This window comes from Diorhabda carinulata, chromosome X (genome assembly GCF_026250575.1).
Source record: "Diorhabda carinulata isolate Delta chromosome X, icDioCari1.1, whole genome shotgun sequence".
NCBI lineage: Eukaryota > Metazoa > Arthropoda > Insecta > Coleoptera > Chrysomelidae > Diorhabda > Diorhabda carinulata.
In genome coordinates, this window is record NC_079472.1 from 13,348,049 (window position 1) to 13,370,817 (window position 22,769).

Here is a 22,769-nt window from a genome sequence, read left to right on the forward strand (position 1 = left end):
AATATTTAATAGAATATAAACTGTACTATTTTTTTTTCTATCGCCAATTAAATGATAAACACAACTTTTCTTTTTATCTAAATCATATGAAAATATTTAGTATGCTAAATATATAAACACGTACCACAACACTATTTGGTGTGAAAAATGGATATCGGTAGTTCGTTGGTGGATACTTGTCCTGGAAACCTTCAGGGGATATCAGGTTACTTGTTTATAAGTTTAATAAACAGTTTGGTACAATCGAAATGTAAGTTGGGATCTAGAGAAGCTTACAATGAAGATTATTCTTCACAAATTCGCGATGGAGACGAATTTGATTTTATAGTAATAGGTTCAGGATCAGCAGGTTCTGTCGTTGCTAACAAATTAAGTGAAAATGACAAATGGAAAGTATTGGTCTTGGAAGCTGGAGGATATCCTTCAGCTGTCAGTGATGTGAGTCTAATAATTTTTCCACTATACGAGTAAAGCAAATAAATATTATATTTTTCTTTTATTCTAGATACCAGCTCTTCTCTTTTACCTTCAAGGAACCGACGAAGATTGGCAATACAAAACTGAACCTTCGAAAACTTCTTGTTTAGGTTTCAAAAACGAGCAATGCAGTTGGCCGCGGGGAAAAGTTTTTGGAGGTAGCAGCGTCCTCAACGGAATGTTATATATTAAAGGTAATAAAAGAGATTACGACCATTGGGCAGAGCTCGGTAATACCGATTGGGATTGGGAAAATGTGAAGCAGCATTTTAAAAAATTAGAAAATATGCAAGAAGAAAATGTTAGCGATCAATATGGAAGAGAAGGTTTAATGAAACTGTCAAGAGTCCATGCAGGTATTTGTTTTATTAAAATTTTTATCATTATTTTAAATAACTGTGTTTGTTTTACTTTATGCATTATCGTCGAGAAGATTTATCTGATATACACTTGATATATGTTTTAACAACCAAGGTATCGTTAGCAAAAGCCGTGCGCTTCCTAATATTAATACGAGAGTCGATTTTTGCATCTCTACACGTGCAATTGACTGTCGATTGGATAACGATGTGAAGTGATTGATCCGTGTTCTATCCATTGTTAAATATCGACATAAACACTGCTCAGAATCATGAATTTGTTGTTGTTTTGGGTTGATTGTGAGCTGGCGCGGCACCTACTTTGAACAGAGCTTTCGCATATTCATTCTCGATATGTCTATCATCTTGATGGTCACAGCTAACTCAATAATATTCTGTGAGCTTTTTTGATGTTTCCGAAAGTGACAGCCTGTTTGGGGCGTCACTTTGCATATTTCGCTTTGTTTAAAATATTTAAACTACTTTCTAACGGTTGATTCGAAGAATCCGAATAATGTTTATTAACATATCAATAGCTTTTTTATTTTAAAAAAGAATGAGTTATTAAAATACGAAACTCCTTTTATGAGTCAGTCTAAAGACTCTAAGAGAATGTTTGTATCACATAAAAATTAGGAAAATTATTTAGGGCATTGAATTTAGGTTAATAACATAAAAACCGAAAAGTTCGTTTCAGTCTACTAGTTTTAGTATAAGGTAATATAAGAAATGAAATCAGCTCTATTTGCTCTTTGTCTTTATTTATTTAAATGATTTTTAATTACAAATTTCAATTCATTTTTGCACTTACTTAACACACTCGCAAAAGTTCAGATGTAATTAATATATTAGAATAGGACCGACTTCACGGTCTATATCAGTGGAAGAATTCGCAATATATTTACTTAAATCACTTTTTTAATAAGTATTATCGGTAAAACGAGATTTTAGTAGAATGTTTGATCAATTTTTAACCAGATTAACAAAAAAAAAACAAACTTTACACGATTTTTGTCAGATTTGACGTAGTTCCACGGGTTTGATTCATTTTTAAATTGCCAATTGCTAAATTATTGGGCAGTTTCTATGTCATATTGGTAAATTCATGTCTCATCATCAATAATGACGCGTTTGATGAATGTAAGATCCTCAACTTCGATGTTAAGAATCTCTACTCGACATAGTTTGTGCAAAAGGTTCATGTCTTCAGGTATGAGTCAGGGTTGGAGTTTCAAAACATCAGATGAAGAGATTTTGAATATCTACTATCTCTCGGATGTTTTTACAACGTTTTTCGACCACTACTTTTAACTTTTTCGTTATGTTATCGTTATGGATGGATGGATGGAGCATGTTCTCCAGTGAACGTTTTGTGTCATAAATTACTTTTGTAACATCTTCAAAACTTATATAGCTGTAATTTCATTGGAAACACAAAATTACGAGCGAACTCGTTGCTCAACTGTTTTTCATATTCAATATCGTTGAACAAACTTTAGGCGTCATGAAAAACTGTTGACAAACATATACTTATTAAGATAAAGCGCTCAAACTTTTCAAGAATATAAAAAAAATCGTACCAATTTGCTGAGATCATGTATTTCTTTGATTATTTTATTTATTTTTAAATTTTCCAGATGAGCCATTCGTAGAATCCTTACGCGAAGCTTTCACATATTTAGGATATAGAAATCTACAAGAAGAAGATCCTACGAATCCTTTAGGAACATTAGAAGGGTTTCAATGCATCGATGACGGGATAAGATATAATACAGCTAAAGCTTTTTTGGGAAAAGTTAAAGAACGTCCGAATCTATTCACTTCTCTACATTCTTTCGTTAACAAAATATTAATAGATCCTGCTACTAAAACCGCAATTGGCGTCGAAGTAAAAATCGGTGAAAAGATTTTGAAAGTAAAGGCTAACAAGGAGATTATTTTATCTGCCGGTTCTATAAATTCTCCTCAAATTCTCATGTTATCAGGCATAGGACCCAAGGAACATTTAGAAAATTTAAATATAAAGGTATTCAAAGATTTGCCTGTTGGTTATAATTTAGAAGATCACATGTTAAATATAGGAACATTAGTAACATTTGCTCCAGAAGCTTTCAATTTGAAAAATAATCAAGACGAATTATATAAATACTTTATGTATCAAAAAGGAGATTTAGCTTCTGTGGGTATATTGAATTTTTGGAATTTCTTCAATACAAAAAATGATTCGCAATATCCTAACGTCCAAAATCATTTAGTTGCTTTTCCGTTGAACGACGAAAATTTCGTAGAATATGTATTCAGTTCTTTTGGAGAAAAGGAACACATTTTGAAAAGTAGAGTACATGCAGTGAAAGGTCGACCAAGTGTAGTGATTAGCAATACACTTTTGAACCCCAAATCAAAAGGTAGGATTACTTTGAAAAGCAACGATCCTCAAGACAAACCTTTGATAAATTCAGGATATTTCACTGATGAAAATGGTGAAGATTTGCAAACATTTTTGGAAGCTATAAGGTAATTTTTTGTTCAATATTAATAAACGTGGAAAAATTTTTCAAATTACAAACAATTTCGAAAATAAATGGGAAGCTAGACTATTTAAACGACTTTTTTATTTTGATTAAATTTGTGTACTTGCGATTTTTCATATTATTTTATCCAATAATGTTCACGACAGTGTCAGTTTATTAATTATGGAATCCTCCACGTATTAGCTACAGTATTTGATTTCCATTTCCATACTGTTTGATTCTCAACAATTCATAATCAGGAGGATAACTAATAACTATCAAAAATACTGACAACTATTCCAAAAAACTTCGGTAACTATAGAAATTGGACGAATCGAAGAGTTTGCACTTTTATAAATATCAATATATATGCCATCAGGAACAAGTATTATATTTTTCACAAATCTTATATAAAATTCGGTAAGATCCTAAACTCGTAAATTTATAGCTATTTATTGATAGGGCAATGTGCAGGGCCACAATATGACGAGGTCTGGTTATTAAATAAAGAGACGGCGCGCCTAGAGGGCGCTCTAGACGTTTCCGTTACTATCATAGTATTTGTGCAGTAGCCATTTGAAACGAAAACCATTTAAGACGAAAAACAAAAGCAGCATGTCTCAAATTTCTCGTTAAATTGAAAAAAACTACGACTGACTGCTATAAATTGTTGCAAGAGGCCTATGGGGTCAATTCTCTATCTCGTGCGTGTGTTTTTGAGTGGTGTAAGCGCTTTAGTGAGGGCCGAGAGAGCAAATCAAAATCAAAGCAATGTTGATCGTGTTTATCGACATTAACGGTATCGTGATGAGTGAATGGGTTCCAGAGGATCAGACTCTCAACCAGACTTACTATTCGTCAGTTTTGGCAACACTGCGAGAACGAGTTCGTAAAAAACGTACCAATTTTGCACCAGGATAACGCACCTGCCCATAACGCTCTATCTGTGAAGCAGTATTGCTTGAACACCCGCCGTTCTCACCAGATTTGGCACCGTGCGACTTTTTTTGTTTCCGAAGATAAAATCTACTTTAAAAGGGACTCGATTTGAGTCGATGGTAGCGGTAAAGCAAAAAACGGCAGAGCTCCTAAAGGCTCTAACCATAAAAGACTTCCAGCATAACCAGTCTCGTTATTTAATAGCAAGACCTCGTATATTATAATACCGGGCAATCTTTATAATTTGATTTTAATACAGGGTACATTTGATTTGAGTTTGAAATTTTAATATGATGGGACTGTTGAATTTTCATCTTAAATCTGTTAAATGATACGCAATAGATTGATAAATAAAAACATTTATTACATTTTATTTATTACCAGATATTATCTAGTTGAACTTCGCTATCGCTGCTATTTTGCAAATGAATAATAATTTTTTTTTTGACGTTTCAAAACTATTTATATTTGTGTACACACATCTTTATGAATTCTCAATTTTTTTCACGTGTTGAATACAGTTTCTCCAGTTTTCAGCGATTACATTTTTAAATTCTGTCTTTATCAACTACTGTTTAAAGTAATTGTGAATAGGTAAATTAGACTTACTTCGTGACCTGTTCCCTTTGCAATTTTGTCACAAATTTGAAAAATTATAACCTTTTTCTAGCAATTTTTGAACATTACAACTTTCGTGGAAATATATTTAAAGTTCGCACAAAAAGTTAATACAACTATTCGGTGGGACATTCGGCATTAATTTATTTTGAAATCAATCTTGGTTTCTAAAAACAGACTTTCTGGTATCCATCCTTCTTATGACTCCGTATGTAGATCAACTTTCGGACAATATTTTTTCCAACCAGCAACCCATCCTTTACTGGGAGACCTACCAAGTCTCATCGTTGGTTTTACCGATCGATATATGGGTGATTCCGTTCTAACTGTGATTTTTTGTATTCAAAATTTCAAGATTTTAAAATTTAACTTTTCTAACTTTTTTATGCATATTATTCATCTATTTTACTGTAAAAATAAAACTCTAAGAGGAATTTACTACAACTTCAAAGTATCACGAGCAAGACACAAATGTCGGATTTTGAGTTCCACGGTTCTGACTCATTTATCCACGGTACTGACATGGTAACTTAAGATATTAAACAACAAGTGCATCAATTTTCCTCAGTTTGATCATAAACATTAGAATTTATAAGGTAATTAGTTTAAATCATTTGTTACGACAAAAAAAATTAATAATTTATCGGTAAATTCTAGGAATGGACATGACACGGTACTGACATTCAAGTGATGTAGTATAAGTTTTCTTTAAGTGGCAAGTTATATTGTATAAAAATAATGTTTAAATATCTTAAGAATTATTCAATTAACACAAAATTTTTATTAATTGATTATTAATTAATGACTAGTACAAAAAAACAATACAGGACATTGAATATCACAGTTATAATGGAATCACCCATATTCTATTCTCAGTCAATGACTCTATTTTTTGTCTATCACAAAGTTGTAATGGAGCAATTAATCTCACCATCAGTGTTTCCCTGAACAGCCTCCGTGAAAATGACAAAAACATTGGCACTTTTTGGTCTGCATACATCAAGTCTTTTTGATAGAAATCAATGCAATTTGATACACCATTTTCTTTTTTTGTTTTTTATTTTGGAAGTATCGAATTATACACAATTTTTCAAAGTGTACTTGGTAAAGTCTGGCAAAATTTTGGTCAAGTATTCACGTGCCAGACCAATTCTATTTGAAAGAGGAATAAAAGATAAAAATTTTGATGTTCAATTTTTTTTTATACCTTGTATAGAAAATTTGTTGTTGTTATAAGTTTGTTGGGGACTGTATGACACACAGTTTCGTTAAGAACAAGAACGTCAGACTTGAATTTCTGTATTTATCTAGTCAAAACGCCATCGTAAACTGAAAAATTATACTTAAGTTATGTAGATCGATTTTACGAAAAAATAAATTAGAAATTTTATTAAAATAACAAAATTTGGACAAGTCAAAGACCGCCAGACCAATGGTTTATTATTCATCTAATATTCAAAATTTAATAAAATATATTTTAGTACTTATTCTGGTTAACCACCCTTTCACGGCGGTCGCCGCTTGGACTATCTCTTTCAATGAAAGGAATTTTTCATGGTCTCGATCTACTAACTTTTAATTATCATTTTTGCCTCAAAGGGCAAGTAGTTGACATTATAAAAGACACTGACATGTTCTTAAATGATCTGTGTCATATATCTTATCACTTTTTGGTGCCACATTTCTAGAGTGCCCAAAAAAGTACTCTTTCAATATCAAGGAGTACCGCCAGACCAATATTTCCACTGTCCAATATAATTTTTATCAAATGATGTAGAGCAATATTCGTGGATTTTTCGGGTGTACTAGGTATTGGAGTTAGAGCCCTGATCTATGATTTGAAGGTTTCCCTCTGTATCCGAAAGGGATATTGAGCTTTCCTGCCAGTAGATCCTTGCATAGACGCGCCGCCAGGGATACCAGCAGATATATCTACACTTTAAGGAAATGAATAGCAGATTCCATAAAATTAAAAACTTGATATTATTTTCAATATTTTCTTCATGAATCGTTTTGTTACTTAGAAAACATAAAGCTTGCAAAGCTGAATCACTGGTGATTTTTTATAGCGTTCGAAAACCTTAGACAGATGGTGTGTGAACTATTTTTAACGGCAACCTCCCATTTTGTGAAAAAGCTGATTTTTTATTGTTTTCAGATTCGTAGAGAACCTTTTGGAGACACCTCCTATGAAAAAATTCGATCCGCAAATAGTAAAAGTTGATCTTCCCGATTGCGATCAATACGAATACCGTTCAGACGATTATTGGAGATGTTCTTTGAGACATCTTGCCTCTACTACTTACCATCCAACAGGAACATGTAAAATGGGACCTGCGGGTGATAAAACTGCTGTGGTAGACCCCGAATTGAGAGTACACGGTATAAAAAATTTACGTGTTGCCGATGCTAGTATAATGCCGAAGATTGTTAGTGCTAATACGCATGCTCCTGCTATGATGATTGGTCATAAAGCTGGTATAATGATTAAAGAACGATGGTTGAATGAAAAAATAGAATTATAAAGAAAATTGTGATAAATTGTAAGGTGATAATTAAAATAAAATTTAGTACTAGTTTGAAATAAATGACCTACTTATATTAACTTAATTTATATATTAGTTATTCAACAGCTTTTGAACCGTTGACCCGTACTCATAAAATTGAAGGATATCTTTGATAAGACTCCTAAATCCTTCAAGTGAAAGTTGTAGCTTAGTAAACTCCAAGCTCTTTTCGAAGATATATCGCCCCAATCACCAAAAATAGAAGCTAGAAAAAATGCGGCTATTAAGCATGTTACAAGAAAGTACAAGGTGACATTTGATAAAGAACTTGATGCGGAAGGAAATAGACACCTAAATGTGAAGATCGAAAACTGGAAATTAAACAATCCAACTGATGGAATGTGGGAAAAAGTTATTGAAGGCTATGGAATGTGACAATAATCAATTGGAGGAATGACAGAAGCATTGTAAATTGGTATTGAAGATTGAACCATTAAATCACAACCTAGGAGTATTAAGATATCGAATCTCTTTTGACAACAAGAAAAAACACCAACAAAAAGGTACGATCAACCAACTACTGCAGTCATTGTACAAGCATTGAAGCTTGATTTACACCTGGAGCCTTTCTGATACCTAGGGTAACTTAAATAGCGTGAACCATTTCACAGTCCCCCTTTCAAACTCGTATAGTTATTGTTTATCGCGAGCAGATGTTGATAAGCGATGCTTGTAATTCCTAATCTCTTTCAGTTCCATCTACCAGCATGATAACTATCACTTCACGATTGAGTCTGCTATGACCACACACGAAATTATTGAACGATATTCTTAAAGTTAACGTCCCCAAATACTATTTGTGAAGGATATACTCATGAGGTTATACTTGGAATGATATGAACGATTATATTCTGAAAGTATACGCCTAATCATTGATAGTATCTACAAGGACTGCTTTTTTTTCAACCTCCGATGCGCTGTATGCGTCTGCGAAGCTCTCACACTACACACTCCGCTATTGTTGACATTAAGGCGCCAGTCGGCGTTGTGCTACAGGCACTATTGACGATCCCACCAAGTGTGATTCGTTTTCTACAGGCTGAGGGCTATATTTTCATAGAAATCTATCGGAGAATGAGTCGTGTTTTCATGAGTGATGGTTTTGTTAGTGAATGATGTCCATAGGACTCAAATATATCGTTTCAGATGACCTGGTTCAACGAGTTGAGAGAATGGTTAAAGAATTCACCATTACTGCTTTGTCTACAGAATTTCTAGAAGTTCCAAGGTCTCTCTTTCTTTGAAAGAGTGTATTGAAAAGCTTGTTAAGCGTCTATCAGACCAAATTGATTAACAAAAAAATCAAATTATTGCTTAGAACTTATTTATTGATGTATTTACAAGAATATACGACACCGTCTACCGTTAATCTGAATGGTGAGGAAGGTATTCGGATTGATAACCTTTCTGCCATTTTTCTCTCAAAATTTCGCCCATCTTGAAACCGATCATGGCGTCAGAAGAAACGGTATTTCCGATGGGTATATTATTTAGGACACTCGAATCTGCTACTCGTAAACATCTAATAAAATAAAATAGTTTTGATATTGTAATTAGAAGCACTTCTGGAAGTCGGATTGTTGTAATTTTTTTATACAACGTTCTGGTACTAAACAATGTTATAATCAATACTTTTTGCGATTAATCTGGGGCAAAAACGTCAACAGTTAGTATGTGATGGGTCACATTTGAACAAATATCGTTCGCTTCTAGAACCACCACCTTCTGGTGGCGTATTGGTACACTATTTCAATGCAAGACAAGTAAAAGGGTTTCATCGACCCGAAAAGTGATAACGAACGTTTTTTGGATTGTGTCCATCGACTATCTTTATAAAAGGAAAACATTTAAAAACAAAATAAAATGCTTTTACATCTCACTTCTCGGAATTGGTTGACCGCCTATTCACTAGATCTGGTCCCTAGTGACTTTTCTGTTTCCTAATTTCAAAGTTTCACTTTTATGAGACGATGACGTTATCGTATACGTAAAGGCCTATTTTGAGGAAAAAGGCGAAAAATACGACGGTTGCTACTTAAGTTTTTAGATATAGACCAGCATTTGTTTGCCAGAAGTGTTCGAAAAAATCAGGGAAACCTCTCACATATCAGTTCAATCAAAAACGTTTTTGAACAGTCAAAACATCGAATTGATGGATCATCCGCGATACAGTCCATGTTTAGCACCCAGTGATTTCTTCTTTTTCGTGCAGATCAAAAATAAATTGCGAGGTCGACGTTTATCTACACACGAAGAAGCGGTTGATGCGTTCAAATCGCATGTTTTGGAGGTACTTCAATTGGTTCAAGCGCATGTAGAAGTGTATTAAGTAGCATATTAATTGGAAAGGTTATAAAGGTTGGAACATCGCAGGAAAAAGTGTATTCTTTGAAAAATAAAAAGGATTATCGAAAAAAAAATAACGGAAATATGTCATAGAACGCTAATTCCAACTAACCTTATTCCTCTAACTTCTAAATTTTCTTTAACCACCGCGTTCGTATCACAATCTGGTCCCATAAAAACGGTACTCGTAACATCTTCAGGAAAAGCCATATTATGGATATAACATTTAACGTAAGCTGGTGTACAAAATTTGTAATTTCTACAATTCGGTATATCCAAATCCAAAAACTCTGCTTTTACGTCTTTCATGGCATCCGTTAAATTTGTTACGAAATCAAAACCTGATGGAAGTAATTTTTAAAATGTTGCTAAAGCTAAAAACTAATTTTTTTTTTTCTATTTTGCACCTATAACATTGTACGATACGGAAACGGATGTCGTACTGAGTTCCAATACGATACGCAAAAGTTTTAATGTTGGCAATGACGACCAGGTTTTTTTGATGATCTCGTCAACGAACTGGAATAATCACCACACCCATCAAAATTATAATGATTTCGACAGAAACAGGTACCTTGTAGATAGTAGAGGTAGTCGGCAACGAGTCACCGACCAACGAAAGTCTAAAGTTTTGAACATAACCTCAAAATTTCAACTGTAATTTTGTAATTATTGTAAATTTGAAACCAGTATTTTAAATAAATGTTGTTATATCAAACAAAACAGATATAATGGTGTTTTATTTAATGAGTCACTCAACGAAAGCCTAATCTACGTCTAACATATTGTTACGAACTCGTCCACGGCATGGACCGTAAAGCTGGTACTGTTCGGATAGGGAGGAAAAGTCTAAAATTTGTAGAACGTGCTGGAAGCCGTTTGATATTATTTTTCTATATGTTTTTATAAATACGGCGACGATTTAATTTGATTTTAAGTTGACACGAAGTTTTATCCAACGTTTTGGTCACCACTAGCTCCAATTTTCTCAGTTGATGATTTGTTTTTATCATGTAAACATGAAAAAAATTATATTGATGATCTTTTTGATTAAAACTTTGGAGATACTTCCATTTTTTTTCTTGATAGAATTGTCAATGTAGCCCTCCGCAACAGATGAGGATCTCCATTCTCCATGTAATCAAGTCACGGCCTGCTTTTGCCAATTAGACCAGCTTCGTTCTTCATTTTTCAAATAGATAACGTAATGTAGGTGTTAAAATTAAAAATGGCATTCGTACTAGACGTAGTAATCAACGGAGAAACAAATTGCTAGTAATTAATGATTTTAAATAAAAAAAAAACAGAGATTATAAAAAAGTTTCAAAATTCTTTTGAGCACCTCAATAGACAGTAGAAGGATGTAAAACAAACCGCCATACCGATGGAGGTAAGTTAAGTTAGGTTATGTTCATGTCAGAATTAAAATCACGCGCTGCATAATCATCCGTCACGAGTTGTCTAATCTTCAAGACAATCACGATCAGGAGTTGGCACATGTCATCAGATTTTAAAACTTTGAACTAGGTTCATAACCTTGTAGAAACGTTTTCAGGTAAGCGTAAAGTGAACTACAAGGTGGATGATTTTTTAATTTTACTCAGAATTTCGAACTGAGCAAACAAAATATTTTCGGTTATTGTGTGCACATTGTTAGAGTCGCACCATTATCGAAATTGCTGAGTCAATTTCGTAAATGCTGCGCGACTTTTTCGGCAAGCAAATTATTTATGGCGTCTTCTGCCATTTTCGTAATTCCGGAGGTGTGTAATTAAATTCTTCACCTCGTTTTTTACCTTCTTGTACTATTATGCCAATTTTTTCTATTATATTTGTCTAACTTTTTAACTTGAGATACAAAATAGGGGCAAAATAGAAAAAAAATATATTATGCTTGTTTTTTGAGACAATTTAATCCCAATCGTTGCGCTCGTCGTGGTCTAAAAACGTGTGCACAAAATGCGCTCGTCGTGCTCTAAAAACGCGCGCGATAAAATCTGCTCGTCGTGCTCTAAAAACAAGTGCGACAAAATGCGCTCATCGTGTTCTAAGAACACGTGCGATAAAATGCGCTCGTCGTGCTCTAAAAACGCTTGCGACAAAATGCGTTCGTCGTGCTCTAAAAACGCGTGCCACAAAATGCGTTCGTGGTGCTCTAAAAACGTGTGCACAAAATGCGCTCGTCGTGCTCTAAAAACGCGCGCGATAAAATCTGCTCGTCGTGCTCTAAAAACAAGTGCGACAAAATGCGCTCATCGTGTTCTAAGAACACGTGCGATAAAATGAGCTCGTCATGCTCTAAAAACGCGTGCGATAAAATGCGCTCATCGTGTTCTAAGAACACGTGCGATAAAATGCGCTCGTCGTGCTCTAAAAACGCGTGCGATAAAATGCGTTCGTCGTGCAACAAAATAGTGTCTCATAAAACTTGTATAATAAAAGATTATTTTGTGACTACCTGAATATAGTACTTGAAAATCCATATTTTTGATATCCGACATGAATCTTGGTATTATTTTCGGATTACTCAAATAATGGGTGTCGTTTAAAAATACTTCGCCGCGAGATAAAGGGTGTAAAAGTTTAATCAAAAATACCAATATCGATCTCTCTCTATTATACTTGACTAGAGTCTTACTAATTTTCAAATCATATTTCAAACTTTCCGTCCAAGCTTCGAGATTATTATCATCGATTTTAAAATTCTTATGGTGAATTGCCAAATTGGGAAGGCTGCCGCTGGATTTAAACGTAGAAATATACGTCGTTAATTCGTTTACATCCGTGTTAGTAAAATTACCGTTCCTGTTGATAATGTAATTGAAGGTATCAGTGATTAAATCTTTCTCTGTGTAAAATTCTCGGTCACATGCGGTTAGAGGTTCATATGCTACATACAGAGGAACTAACAAATGCATTTGAAGATTTTTTCCAACGCCTGAAAATATACCTTAATTATGTATAAGTTAATACTAAGTCTAGATTTTGCACCGTGCGACTTTTTTTTGTTTCCGAAGATAAAATCTGCTTTAAAAGGGACTCGATTTGAATCAATGGAAGCGCTAAAGTAAAAAACGGCAGAGCTCCTAAAGGCACTCACCTCCAGCACTTCAAAACGTATGGAAAAGTGTGTCGCGAGGGGATGGGGGTATATTGAAGGGGAGCATTCGAATGTAGACCCTTTTTCGTAACCAGTCTCGTTATGTAATAGCCAGACCTCGTTGGCAGAATGAGGATTTTTATGGACTCCTCAAGAACCAGTTTCTTCTTACGGAATGCTCTTGTTTAGCTCTAATTTCTCAAATATATAAAAAACAGGGAAACCACTTTGTTTAACGAGAATAAACAAACTTAAAAGGTAGAAGGGAGTAGCTAGATAAAAAAATATATCGAAAACGAAAAGGAAATACGTCGAGATTAAATATAAAGCATCAACAAAAGAAATGATGGAGAGAATATTTACGAAATAAGACAATTGAACACTAGTAAAAATTGTTAAATTCAAAGAAAACAGGTTGATGATATGGTAATCATAACGAACTGAGTAGCAGGGAAAAAATTTGGGGAGCTACTTAATATAGAAGACGAGAAACAACAAGAAATACAAGGTACTAGAACGATTCAGTATTGTTGACTAGAAATGAATTTATTAACATGAAAGATAGCATTAAAATTAAGGTGCATGAATATCAATTTATAGAAAACAAAAATTGTAATGGAAAAAAAACCAGAAGACCTGAAAATCGATTATAGTTGAAATGCAGTTGGAAAAAGTGAAAAGTTTAGAATATTTAAACTATGACATACAGAGCGTTGGTATTCAAGAAGCAGAGGTGACTGAAATAAGTAGCACGAGAAATAAACGTTAAACAAACATTATCTGGGAAGTAAATAACAAAAGAAGCCAAAACGAACATGTATGAATAAATATTTGAACTAGATCAGTAACGAAATCTGTGTACTTACAAAAACATTCAAAAAAAAAATTTAAGCGACAAACTTAATGTTACGACCCGAAACGATATACTCCATTCGAAAAAGTGTAGAGTAATAGATCAATCCCTGGCTGTCATAGCCGTAATCACATTTAAGAACAATTTATTATTTTATCGGCCAAAACAATTCCTTTGGGGTATTTTAAGAAAGGAATGATGTTGACAGGTACATATTTCACGCCCCTTATAGTATATACTTATACCGACACGTTAATTTGAATACGATTTGTAAAATGTTTTCTTGCAAAAAAGATAATTAGGTACATTTTGCAAGAGGTTAATAAAAGAATAAAATTAAATACTTAAATGGTTATTGACAAGTTTCAGTTTAAGAAAAAGTCCTATAAAAGAAAATTCCCAATACACAACTGCATTTCTAGCGCAGTGTTTACCACAGAAACGTTTACAAAACTTTAGTGAATATTCAGCATGTCGACTTTTGAAAACTATACTCCAATACACAAAGTGAAGACGCTGTTAACGAGAAAGCCATGGCTTTAAATGTATATGGTACATTAAAATCAGTGAGTGTGGATGGTCTAACAAGTATGTGTTCGAAGATGACAAGTCTAGGAAAATCAACGGTGTACAAACTTCTTAAGGAAAGGAAAACAAGTGGATGTTTAAGTGGTCCAAAGTCTCGGTCAGGAAGGCCAAAGGTTTACATCGATGAAGATTACAAATATGCAATCCGCAGGAAAGTCCACTCATTTTACTTTAAAAAGAAAATTCCTACCATTGATAAAATTTTGGCGTCCTTTTTGGAAGACGGATGGCCACCAATCAGCAAAAATAGCCTTTGGCAGGTTCTACATGAAACTTGTGTGTTGGAGAAGGTTTTATTTACGGACGATTAAGAAACTCGGGGAGGAAGGAAAAACTATTTTTTATTTGAACGAAACTTGGGTTAACGAGGGACAAACTGTAGGAAAAATATTGCAAGATAAGACGGTTACAATTTTAGACAAGCTTTCTTGGAAGGACTATTGAGAGCTCCATCAGGAAAAGGCAGACGATTAATAGTAGGGCCTACTGTTATTTGAATAAAAACACCGGTGACTAACACGAGGATATGAATGCAGATGTGTTCGAGGAATACTTTATACAAATGCTAGATCTTATTCCAGCCGGATCTGTAATTGTTCTTAACAACGCCAGTTACCACTCGAGACAAGTTGAAAGTCTACCTACGACGTCATGGAGAAAACAAAGACATTATTAACTGGTTAATACAAAAAAATATTACATTCAACAATGACTTGATGAAAAACGAACTTTTGTCAATTGTCAAGATAAATAAAAATATTGTTGAAGTGGCAAGAAATCGCCAAAACCGGCAAAAATGCATTCAGCATTTAATCAAAGAGGAAGAAAAAATGTGGAAATTAGACAACATTATTGATCAAACTGTAGAACCTCTCATGATTAATTTAAACAATTCATCCGCAATTCATTTTCGGAATAAAATACATATATTGCAAATATGTACCGGGTGTCCCAATAAAAATGTCTCTCGGCCATATCTCGGGAACTGTTTATAGTACAACTTCGGGAAAAAAAAATTTACAACAAAAGTGACCTCGAAAAAAACCTGGAAATTATTCACAGAGTTGTAGGTCCACCACCAAAGGGCGTAATTGAATACCATAAATTATAAAATGAATTATTTACAAATTTTGCTTTATTAAGATGCATTTAAACTATGATTATCGTATTCTTCAAGAAATTCAGCGTATATTTGATTTTACAATTTCAATCTATCTCTTCAAATAAGAGGTGGGGAGAAGCGGGGACTTTTTTATGAAAAAACGCCTGTAAGTCCAGTTCTACTTAACCTATCCATGCAAACTTAGTCCCTTTGAAGAGAGCTTCTTTCTACCAATGTAAAAGTTATAATTTCGAAACAACCTAATTAGTAACGTATTCGCTAGAGGGCGCTATTTATTTATTTTTTTTAATATCGCTATCCTTGAAAAATTTTGAATAGAAACATGCAATTTTAATGAAGGAATATAAAAGTAGACCAAATTAGCAACAGAATAGCGAAAACAGCATGTCGATATCTTTTTCGTATTCTGAGATATCCTTAGAAATGTGTAAATTTTAAGCATTTTCCTTTAAACACAAATTACTCCGGGTTGACTGAAGGGATTTTAACATTTTTTGACTCCTCAAAATTGTCTTTCCTTGTTCTATTGATAATAGTTCCAATTATTATGTCAATTTTACTTATGCTGTCACCGGAAAACTGCGTTATGGAATTTACACATTTCTTAGGATATCTCGTAATACGAAAAAGATATCGACATGCGGTTTTCGCTATTCTGTTGCTAATTTGGTCTACTTTTGTATTCCTTCATTAAAACTGCATGTTTCTATTCAAAAGTTTTCATGGATAGCTAGATTTAAAAAAAAAAAAAATAGCGCCCTCTAGCGTATACGTTACTCATTAGGTTGTTTCAAAATTATAACTCTTACATTGGTAGAAAGGAGATATCTTCAAAAAGACTAAGTTTGCATAGATAGCTTAAGTAGAACTAGACTTACATGCGTTTTTTCATAAAAAAAGTTCCCACTCTCCCCCACGTCTTATTTTAAGAGATGGACTGAAACTTGTAAAATCAATTATACGCTGAATTTCTTGAAGAATCCGATAATCGTAGTTTAAATGCATCTTAATCAGGGAAAATTTGTAAATAATTCATTTTATAATTTTTGGTATTCAATAACGCCCTTTGGGGGTGGACCTACAACTCTGTGAATAATTTCCAGGTTTTTCTTGACGTCACTTTTGTTATAAATTTTTTTCCCAAAGCTGTACTATAAACAGATACGGCCGAGAGTCATTCTTATTGGGACACCCGGTACATACTTTAAATAATTAATTAAATTACAGGAAATATTTGTAGACTATTGTATAAAATATAGTAATGTGTAGTTTAGTATATTTTCTATTTAGTATTTATAAATAAATAAAATAAATTAAAATAACTGTAAATATTAAAAAGCAATAATAATATTTTATTAATTACGAAAAACCCATTGCAACGGCTATGATAGTAAAGGTCTTCTTACTTTTTGGGGAGATTCAGAGGTTGGTGTGAAAGTATTAAAATAGAGAGGGAAATAAAGATATCCTTTAATTTTGGAAAGAAAAGGATGGTCATTCGGATTATCTAGGTAACCGCTTGCATTTTAGTACGGTCAATTATGGTGAAAATATATCTCTGTCCATTTACTTATTTATCATTGGCATATTTATATATTCCAAATTTTGGACGAGAAGTAACGTATTAAAAATTTCAAGGTTTTGCATTTATAATGAGCATTTATTACTCTACGCTCTTTCCAAATAGAGTATTAAAGAGGCAAGTTCGTATAAGCAAGTCGGAAGTCATCGGCTTCTTCAACAGCCGCGCGATGGTCTATAAAGAGTGCGCTCCACCTTGACAGTATTCTATGACGATGCTTCGAGAAATTTTTTTTGTAATAAAATATATTGAAGACTTGGTACAACTTTACTGAAAAAGAGTTCGTGTATTTTAACGCACCAACAGGAATAAACCATAACAGAAATACTTCCTCAAAACGTTTTTCCAACCACGTTTTTAATATGAATGATTTAGCACGACCTTACTAAACATTGCAATTCAACTACATTTTCATAATATTCTACAGCTGCGTAGTCACATAGGCGAACGTTAAATTCAGATGGAAAAGAAGAATAATTTTAACTAACGTTCTTAAATATACGAACCTGGAATATCTACATACGACTGGAGACCTTTCGATTCGATGTAATTTCGCGGACCGATTCCGCTTGCTAATAAAAGCTTGGCATTATTAATTGCACCAGCAGTCAATATAACTTCTTTTCTTGCTTTTATGAATAACGGTACGTCTTGGACTGTTACGTTAACTCCACTTACTCTTCGATCAATTGGTTCTATAATACAAATGTCAACAAAGTAAAGTCGAACATTCTCGTTCATGTCCCAGTTAAACTCTTAATTTTGGGTGATATTGAGATGATCCTAATCTAGTTAAATCTAAATATTTTGCAGATTTATCTAGCTTGGTATCGGTTTGGGGATTAGGGACGTAGTGTGGTCAATGAATTCTCAGCCTAACATAGAAAGAAAGGTCATAAATAAAAAAAAACTCTGCTTGTTTTTCAATATATTCTCTCCGTTTATCTGCACACACTTTTCAGAACGTATGACTGTAGTTCCGTTCTGCTATAAAAATATTATACAAGCTCTTGGCTGATTTTTAGTGAATAAGGTTGTTTTTGATTCGTTAAAGTCAATCCAAAGGATACCATTGCAGTCCCAAAATATTGTAGCTATCATTTTTTTATGCTTTTCGTGAATTTTGCATTTTTTGGACAGGCTCTCCTTTCGAATGCCACTCTATGGGATCTCTTTTGGATGTCAGATCATAGTGAAAGACCATTATCCGTTACAATTGATGGGAAATTCCAAAAATCTCTTACAACGTTCTATTCCACACTGTTTTTGCACTGCACTAAATTTTGTCATATTCAAATACTCATGCATAATCCTTGGAAGACTTGTTTTGGAAATGCCGATCTGTGCTGCAATTTCTTTCGTTTTTAGATACTCTAAACAATTTCTTTCACTAATTCAATGTTTTCTTGAATCATCACCGTCACTGGACCTCCCGCACGTGTGTCATCTTCTAATGGTTCTCGTCCCCAGCGAAACAGCTTAGAGTCCAATTTTAAATTTTTGGGCATAAGTGATTTGTGTTTGTGTTAATTCTTCTTTAGTCACAAATTTCATAACTCAATTTAAGACATGTGTCAAAATCACTTGACTGAGTGGTGTTTCCGGATCTACTATAATAAAATGGATCAAAACGACCAGTTGAAGCTTTGTGTAAAACTTGTTGAGACTTTGTCGACGACGCGTGCATTAAGATTGTGTACGCACTCTGTACCCTAGATCAAGAACTCATGGACCGTACTACGCACTCCCTTGGAAGGTCTCATAAATTCGACGTTTCATTCACGATAAGTTGTGAAGCTACTGGAATTGATAGAGAACAAAATTTTTGGATCAATTGGTGGGTCTCTTTCTTTTTATGCATTGCTAACTTTCTCTAATAATCAAAGATATATTCGAAGTTAACCCCAAAATCTAAATGCAAAAAATAACAACAAACCTGTTAATACAATACCAGTAACTTCTGAATCCGTTGTTAAAAATAGATTTGGACGATCCTTGATCGGAGTTAAGAAATTTTTCGCCATATTAATCCTTTCTCCAAATCTTTGCGTTACCAGATGATCTTCGAAGCCTATGTCTTGTCTATGGGGCTTCGATAATATCCCAACGGATCGGTAAGTTTTTTGTAATAAAGTTTTTGATGAACCGGTGAAATTCTCGTGGTCCAAACGGATCAATCCATTTCGACCGTGTATTACGTTATGAATAATGGGTCCATTATAATTTTCGAGCCTACAGAGAATCGTTTCAAAGTGAAAATTAGCAAGATTTGAAGAAAAAAATCAAAATAGAAGGGAATTATCATTACACACATTTTGTATTTAAATATTGCGTTTGCTGGAGTTTGTTCGAAATTGTCTTTCATAATTCTTCATGTGTAGTTGCTTTCCAACCTTCAGAATATAAGTTTCTTTTCAAATTTCTTCAATTTCTTCAAAAACGTTCAATTGGCTCCAGTTGAGGCACTTTGGTAACGTCTTTCGCATAATAAGCAGTCTATCTAATCTAGATCTATCCAATCTAGATCTAACTCACTATTTTTCATATATTTTGGAGGTTACAGAATTTCCAGAGAGACAAATTTATGCTGAAGAAGAAAGATCACGAGAATATATCGTCAACCATACCAGCACTTTCGATTTCGGGAATGTGTCTTTTGAAATATACTTCTGAATTTACTAAATCGCCTCCGACAATAATAAATTTGGATTTTTTGTTCCATTTGTTGATTTTCAGAACATTTAGGTGCCAATTTTTGTACTACATTTTATTGTTTTAGAATGTTGCCAACAAATTTATTAACGATTTTGAATATTCTGTCCAATGTTCGCAAGCTGAATCCTAAATTTCCGAGAATCGCTTTAACCAAAGATTCCCTCTTCTTTGTTGAATTTTTCTGCTGTCTGGCCTTGCGATTTATTTTTGGTCAACGCAAAGGCCAGACATACCGGAAATTGTAAACGTTTAAAATCGAATTGTAAATCGTTAGAAATCATCGGTATACGCGGGATCAAGACCATTGTATTTTCCTTTTATCACCTTTTTCACAGCCAGTCTTGTTCAATACCACAGTCGAGGTTGATTAATGACAACTGATACTACTTTCAACTGCGAATTGTGAAGTGGTAATCCAGTGAATTTTAAAACAATTTTTTGACAATGAAGCATTTCTCTTTGCCTGTATTCGCACGATTAGTTCTATTTGTGAAGACCACTTCGTCATTTTTTCGTTTTCTCACAATAATACATAGTTTAATCTAAGAGATGTAGCAGGTTTTTTCAAATTTCTCAAGCAAAAACGTTCACAATTAAAAAGAAATCTAAAGGTCTAATTCGAACAAAATCAAATTAAAATGATGATATATACCTATTGTGTATAGCATACGATACATTTGATCCCCACGATTCGAAATCATTGACATCGTAATCGTAAGTAGAAGCCCGAATATAAAGTAAATTATTGATGGTGCTTGTACCACCCAAAACTTTTCCCTTACTCAGAGTACACCGTTCGCCTTCGAAGGATTTACAAGCTTTCTCGTCCTTTTCTAAAACAAATTTCCAATCCTCTTCGCTACCAACTAACAATCTATAAAACGCAGGAACCTGAGAAAATATAGATTCAAATGGAAGTTTACTACATCTGTTGACATACTTCTGAAGTTATCGAGGGATAGTTTCCGGCTTCGATTAGAAGTACCGACCATTTTTCGTCTTCTGTTAATCTGTTAGCTAAGGAGCATCCAGCTGATCCAGCTCCAACTATTATAAAGTCAAAAACATCTTCATATTCCTAGAATCGATCAGATAAGTTGTAAAATATTTTTATTACATTGACTATTTGAGTAGGTTTCCCTGAAATGTCCTGTAATGGTACCGGCTAAAATCTGTAATCGATTCTATCATTAAAAGAAACGTCGATTTTGAACTAATTCAAATTGAATGTAATGGAATTATTTTCAAAGCTAGAGCGATAAATAAAATGAACGTATATCCACTCACTTGCATTAAAAAATCACCGAAATCTTTCGGATAAATATCTGGAACTCCTATTAATTTCACATGGAAAAACAAAGCATTTATAAGGATGATAAAAGCATTCGCTAAAGGACCTCTTAATGTAGTCATGTCGTATTCTACAATACCTCGTATTCCCTCCATCTTTAATCAAACTAATAATTTATTTATCATATAAAAATATACTATTTACAAGAAATTTGATATATCACAAACAGATCAATCAAATTTAGATAGCTTGTCAAATTTGACATATCCATTGAACCAGTGCTGTAGAAAAAAAATTTATGAACATCAAGGGTCAAACTTTGGATTATGGACCGTCGATTTATAGCGAAGGTGAAAGGGTGCAGCGAGGGGTGGTCCTCCTCTGAAGAAAGGTTGCTGAACCCTCCGGTTTTGTTCAATTAGAAGATACAGTTTGAGGTTATGTCGAGTGTAAATCAACACTGACCAATATAAATTGTAAACGGATTAAGAAGTTTTCCGCGCCCCCGGAATGAGCTGCGAGGGGTAACCCTAGCCCCGGAAAAAGCTACGAGATTCCACCCGTAAAGGGAGCCTTTATTTAAATAATTTAAAACTGATGTTATATTGGGGGTTTAAGTTTTAAATGAGATACGAAATAATAATAACCTAGCCTAACCTTGCTTAACCTAACCTAACTTTCTCAACTGTAAGATGAACAATTACTAAAAATGACACGCCATAGTGATGATAACTTGTGTCAAAATTTCAAAGTTGTAAAATAAAAATGAAAATATGAAACTGAATTATGACATCGTAATAATTTCATTATTTAAGACATAATCCGACCTCTGAATGATAAATGGCAACAATGGTCACGCTATGCATGACATAGTACAAAATGGCGTCTTGTATGACATAATAAAAAATGGCGTCTTAACGAATTACGTTTCGTTCCACATGAAGCTGGAAAACACACATTTTCAAAAATTAATTCCTCAACAATTATTTATATTCTCGATTTGATATTTTGTATATAAACTTCTTACTTCATGGACTATTTGGCATAAAAATATGAACATCCAGTTTCATAATCTAAAGTTTAGACATATCAAGATGATCTGAAGTTGAGTTGTTTACAATACAATCAAAAAAGAAAAAAAATGGCTAAATAAAAAAAAGGAAACTTTTGGTTAAAGCGGCTCAAGGAAAACAACTACAACAATATGATCTGTTATACATCAGTTCAAAAAAAAACGGTTTTGAACAGTCGAAATATCGAATTGATCCGCCATACAGTCCTTGTTTGGCCCCCATTGATTTATTCTTCGTCGTCGACGTTTTTTTACACCTGAAGAAGCGGTTGATGCGTTCAAATCACATGTTTTGGAGTTACCTCAATCGGAATGGAAAAAATTAAATCGAAAGCATGCAAAAGTGTATTGTATATATTTTGAAAAATAATAAATATCAAATATCAACAATCGTATATTTTTTTCTGTTGGACAATAGCTTTTTCAAATAACATCAAATTTATAAAAATCGGTGAAGCAAAATCGGATTTACAGGCAAGTAGCAGCCCTCATATCAGTATGACATAATTCCTTTTTAACTACCACCTGCTCAGAAATTATAAGTAGGTTAATTGCATGAAAATATAAGTGTACAAACGCCTAATACTAGATATAGTCCAAGAGCCGCGACCAAAAAAGTATTTTCTGAA

The 22,769-nt window shown here is 33.6% G+C and overlaps 3 protein-coding genes across 3 annotated transcripts in view; 1 reads left to right on the top strand and 2 right to left on the bottom strand.

Moving 5' to 3' along the window:
* LOC130901607 (flotillin-2) overlaps window positions 1-22,769 on the bottom strand; it is a 255,397-nt gene that overhangs the window by 78,015 nt on the left and 154,613 nt on the right. The gene's annotated exons all lie outside the window — the stretch shown is intronic.
* Window positions 81-7,491, top strand: LOC130901602 (glucose dehydrogenase [FAD, quinone]-like). The gene is made up of 4 exons (XM_057813084.1): window positions 81-438; window positions 506-833; window positions 2,474-3,350; window positions 7,062-7,491. Exons 1-4 carry the CDS (start codon window positions 148-150, stop codon window positions 7,426-7,428), a joined length of 1,863 nt encoding a protein of 620 aa, XP_057669067.1. The 5' UTR covers window positions 81-147; the 3' UTR covers window positions 7,429-7,491.
* On the bottom strand, window positions 8,778-21,384 carry LOC130901599 (glucose dehydrogenase [FAD, quinone]-like). The gene is made up of 8 exons (XM_057813081.1): window positions 21,065-21,384; window positions 20,718-20,855; window positions 20,430-20,668; window positions 18,999-19,294; window positions 17,569-17,757; window positions 12,275-12,754; window positions 9,929-10,157; window positions 8,778-8,992 (listed from the first exon to the last, which is right to left on the bottom strand). Exons 1-8 carry the CDS (start codon window positions 21,221-21,223, stop codon window positions 8,836-8,838), a joined length of 1,887 nt encoding a protein of 628 aa, XP_057669064.1. The 5' UTR covers window positions 21,224-21,384; the 3' UTR covers window positions 8,778-8,835.